The 4,971-nt window shown below is 46.8% G+C and overlaps 1 protein-coding gene across 1 annotated transcript in view; it reads left to right on the top strand.

The window, feature by feature from the left end:
• Positions 1-4,971, top strand: part of USP36 (ubiquitin specific peptidase 36) — a 26,221-nt gene that overhangs the window by 1,286 nt on the left and 19,964 nt on the right. Inside the window, exons 2-6 of the mRNA XM_018573667.1 lie at positions 450-668; positions 1,573-1,683; positions 3,045-3,147; positions 4,170-4,237; positions 4,893-4,963. Of these exons, the coding sequence (XP_018429169.1) occupies positions 450-668; positions 1,573-1,683; positions 3,045-3,147; positions 4,170-4,237; positions 4,893-4,963 (572 nt within the window). The remainder of the gene's footprint in view (positions 1-449; positions 669-1,572; positions 1,684-3,044; positions 3,148-4,169; positions 4,238-4,892; positions 4,964-4,971) is intronic.

The following is a 4,971-nucleotide window of genomic DNA, read 5'->3' as shown; positions in this document are numbered from 1 at the left end:
ATGGATGGATGGAGGAGGAGGATGATTTATGGATGGATGGAGGAGGAGGATGATTTATGGATGGATGGAGGAGGAGGATGATTTATGGATGGATGGAGGAGGAGGATGATTTATGGATGGATGGATGGAGGAGGAGGATGATTTATGGATGGATGGAGGAGGAGGATGATGATTGATGGATGGAGGGAGGAGGATTGGATGGATGATGGAGGGATGGGGAAGGATGGATGGGGATGGATGGATGGGGAAGGATGGATGGGGAAGGATGGATGGGGAAGGATGGATGGGGAAGGATGGATGGGGATGGATGGATGGAGGATGATTGATGGATGGAGGAGGATTGAATGGATGATGGATGGATGGATGGAGGATGATCTTTGGTCTCCAGCCTTGCAGTGGATGTTGCTTCCTCCAAAGTATAATGAGGCTTTATTTTCTTCTCTCAGCAGGCAATGGCCTTGCGTCCGGGAGCTCAGACGGCATCCCTCTTCCTCAGAAGATGCTTTTCCCAATGGAGAAACTGTCTATGAAGTGGGAGCGAGTGTCCAGAGTGGGGGCGGGCCTGCAGAATCTGGGGAACACTTGCTTTCTCAACTCCACAGTGCAGTGTCTGACCTACACCCCTCCTCTCGCCAACTACTTGCTGTCTAAGGAGCACAGCCGCAATTGTGAGTACCACGCCACAGGCGCCATATTGTAAGGGGCAGTACATATAAATCAGATGTCGATTTGTGTAAAAGAAGTCGTAAAGGGAATCTGTCACTTTGGCCATCCAGGACAAAATGACGGGTTCTCTTGAAAGAACAACCCTCTATCTCCTGATGCTTTCCTTTGTTGTGCTCACCTACTACTTTGTACATCTGTAAAAGCATTGACTCACCCGAACCTGATTTAGACCTGGCGACTGGCTGCTTAGGCCCGTGCGCAGCATCCTGTGAGGAAGTGGAGAAGATCACATGCTCCTCCATACCCAAAAGCAATCGGCGATCCAACAAATGATTGAGTGACAAGGGAGGTCTTTTAAGAGAAGCGTTCAATGTGTCCTGCATGGGCAACGTGACAGCTTTCTTTTAAAGGAGAACTATGAGGTGAGTGCTTTTCACTCACCTCATAGTTCTAGCCGACCTGTGACAATGAGACTGTCACAGGTCGGCTCAGTAGATCGGGAGGTGAGCAAACACATACCGGCATTCGCTCACCTCTCGATCCTGTCACGGCAGAGAGCAATGACAGGAGGGGCTGGATTCCCCGCTCCTATCCTCCAGCGCTTACTGGCAGAACAGACGGGGCAGGTACAGCTGGCTCTGCCTCTGGATAGGCAGAGCCAGCTGTCACTCACGCAGCTGGGCGGATCCAGACACAATTGTCGGGATCCGCTTCAGCTGCGGCATCTCAGTATAGCTCGGGGTATACTGAGCTTAGGGTGACGGGAGGACGCAAGTTTCTCCTTTAAAGTAAAACTGAAGCAGTGACTGTGCATAGGCATGGAGTAGCGATGTCCGTAGTAGATGATGTCATCAGTCCCTGCAGGCAGCAGGAAGTCTTCTCAACCTCCTTTTTTGTCTTGTACAGGTCAGCAGGGCGGATTCTGTATGCTGTGCATAATGCAGAACCATCTCATCCAAGCCTTCGCCAATAGCGGAAACGCCATCAAGCCCGTCGCCTTCATCCGAGAACTAAAGAGTAAGGGCGCTATTGCAAGAATTGGTTGTAGCATAAAGGACAGGTGACGTCTATCTCTATTCATTTGATTCCCAGTATAGACTTGCAGGCTGGACCTTTTATTCTTTCGGAAAATCCCTCATGGCGTTTGTGATCACATTGCTTGTCTGAAGAAAGCCAAGGTGGGAGCTGGTGACCTCAGGAGGCGGTGTGCGCACAGAGGTTTCTCATTGGGAACCACAAATCCAGCATGGGATTGAGCCCATGGCACCCAACCAAAGAATTCAATTGAATTCTTCTTTGTAATTTCCACCTCAGACAAAGATGACTCGTATGTAGAGAGGTTCTCATCATTTATAGGGATCGCAGCTGACTTGGACAATTATGGTTTATTTAGAAAGGCCTTTCATGGTGCTCTACATGGGGGCTGGTTAATCGAAAAAAAATTGCAGGCTCCTCCCATGATTCCTTGTCTCCAAGGCTGCCAACGTCAGCTACAGGATGGTGTTGGTGTTTGAATTGCTAGGAGAAGTTGCTGTAAAGATGAGGAGTCCCTTTCTAAGCTTGGGCTGTGCTGCTCTGCTTAGCTGTAAACCATTCCTCCCCCAACTTCTACGCCAGGAGTTTGCCTACTCCTGGCGTAGAAGTTCCAGCATCATCAGGTCTAACCCCTCTATCAGTGTGGAGTGCATATCAGTTCCCAAAACCTACAATGTCTGTACTATTTTCTATTGAAGGCATTACACAAACTCTCATTATTTACTTGGGTGGTAACTTAGTGGCTTTGCACAGGTATGACTTAAATTTTCCCCCAAACCTCCCTCTACATGAGGGGTAGCCAAACTTGGACCTTCCAGCTGTGGTGAAACTACAAAGCCTATGATGCATCTCTCTCCGAGAGTCATGTCTGTGGCTGTGAGAATCTTGCAATGTCTCATGGGATTTGTAGTTTCACCACAGCTGGAGGGCCGGAGTTTGGCTACCCCTGCTCTACAGTATGTCCCAGCATTCACTTTTTCTTTTACCTTGTTCCTGTACCGAGGAGCAGCTTTTATATACTCCCTGTGACACCATCACCAGACATGTAAAATTCTTGCAGTGATACCTTCTGGGAGGTCTGTCGCTATTACCATAGACACGACCCCAGAACTACATCTCCCCAGAGTCCATTTATCTTACACGGTGTGTTGGCAGGTTCTTCCGAGTCAAGACAGCAGCATTGCATTTGCTGGTAAAGAAAGAAATGTATGTATGTGGTGAGGGGCACGGATAGGCAGAGTTCTATGGCCTAGTCTGTGTTTTTTTATATTTTTCCCGGATATATGCATCAAAATAGGGATTAAATGTAGATTAAAATGTTATACGTTCTTTTTTTTCTCTAGAAATTGCTCGTCACTTTCGATTTGGGAGCCAAGAAGACGCTCATGAATTCCTGCGTTATACTATTGATGCCATGCAGAAGGCCTGTCTGAACGCATACGCCAAGTAAGAGACCAGCACTCGTTTTGTAAGCATGTTCCTTGTGTTAGTCTGACGGCATTGTACGTAGCTTGAAGCTCCTCTCCAGGCTCTATACCGTCTTCCTTCCCAGCCTGCCTCTGTCTGTGTACAATATTCCAAATACTCATTCAATACAGTTCTTCCCTACCTTCAATGAGTAATTCGTTTTTATGTCTATTGATCTCATCAGTCTGGCTGAAAATGCTCCATGTTTATGCTGCTTGCGGTTCTCCAATACTTCCTACATTACATCCTTGTGTGTATATAGGGTGTGCTGCAGAGCTACATTTCCCCATGGACCTTCAGCTTGCACATGGCTTGTATGGGTGGGCTAAGTGCAATCTCTTTGGAGCAGTAGGTGGTAACGGGGGAGTGTGTATGCCCTTTGCACTGCTCTCTCATAGCTGGTAAAGCACTGTCTGTTTTTTTTTTTAATTCTAAAAATGAATTAAAAGTAGCACAACTTTAGAATGTAATGCTTACAGGAAGTGCAATGGTCACTGATTGTGACATTCCCTTTGTGGGTACCACCAGGATGTCTCCTGCTGTTCGTGTACTTCCAGGTGCTTGTCTTACATGACAAAAAGGCATCCCCAGCCTTCTTTTATGCATGCATGCTCCTTGCTCTGGGTTGAGTAACCATCTGCAGAGCTGAAGACCAGTTCATTTTAATAATCCTGCCCACTGAAGTGACAATGTCAAGGACAACAGATAAAACTACAGTAGGGCGTTGGTGGAGTGGGTGGGGGGAAACAGTCACCATGCTGCACATAGAGCAGGCAGAGTCTGGACTCCTGGACAGGAGATGAGGGACTGACAGCCTCTGAAGGCTGACTTTCTGTAAGGATTGCGGGAAGAGGTAAGCTGAAGATCAGTAATGTGAGAATGCAGATTGAGAGTGTAGCTACACTGAGACATTAAAAACATTTTTAGCACTGAGTGGGGGCCTTAAGTTTGTTATATTCCTAAACCGGGGATGCTATCAAATACTTATTTCCTCTCCTTAGGTTGGATCGGCAAAGCCAAGCTACGACTTTAGTGCACCAGATATTTGGGGGATACTTGCGCTCTCGAGGTAAGACGTTAAGAAAGATGTCCCATAGTGTGGTGCTAACAAAGGACATTTTAAAGTATTTCCACTTTTGCAGCCAAATTGGGACAACAGCTACTTTATATTTGTGATTGTTCCCAATCACCCTTAAAGGTACATTGTCGCCAGGTTATACTTTGCAGGCTGAGTGTATCTATATAATCCTTTTATTGGGGTGCATTGAGGGACACAGGAAGACTTCAAAGCTGAACTTTGAGAAGTTAATACTTGGCGTAGGTTAGAGAAGCTCACATAAAAAACGGGGCTGTCCCAACAATTTGAGACAATGTGGTCCAGCTGGCTAAATTCGCCTTTAGTGGCACCACTGGATTGGCTCTGTGAACTCCTGCTGCAGTGATGTTCTACCTTTACAGGGGTTTTCCTTCCCCTCTACTTCAGCATTAATACGTTATCGTGACTGGCCCTAGGTATACATCTGCTGCGGATGTGTGACACCAGGCCAGCTGTGACCTGGTACCAATGGGAGTCATATCCTCTTGTATTTTGGATAGGCACTCACTTGTACCATGTGGAAAAAACTGTCACAATGGTATAGTATTTGCTTTTTCTATAAGACAGTACTGAGGTTTCCACTGGACTGTGGTATCAACATTATGACATTTTACCTGCTGTCTTCTAGTGAAATGCTCCGTCTGTAAGAGTGTGTCTGACACCTTCGATCCCTATCTGGACATCGCACTGGAGATCAGGGTACGTTT

Source organism: Nanorana parkeri, unplaced genomic scaffold (assembly GCF_000935625.1).
Source record: "Nanorana parkeri isolate BGI_ZX_2015 unplaced genomic scaffold, ASM93562v1 scaffold2479, whole genome shotgun sequence".
Taxonomy (NCBI): domain Eukaryota; kingdom Metazoa; phylum Chordata; class Amphibia; order Anura; family Dicroglossidae; genus Nanorana; species Nanorana parkeri.
Note: the sequence above shows the minus strand (reverse complement) of the source record. Positions and strands in the feature narration are given on the sequence as shown.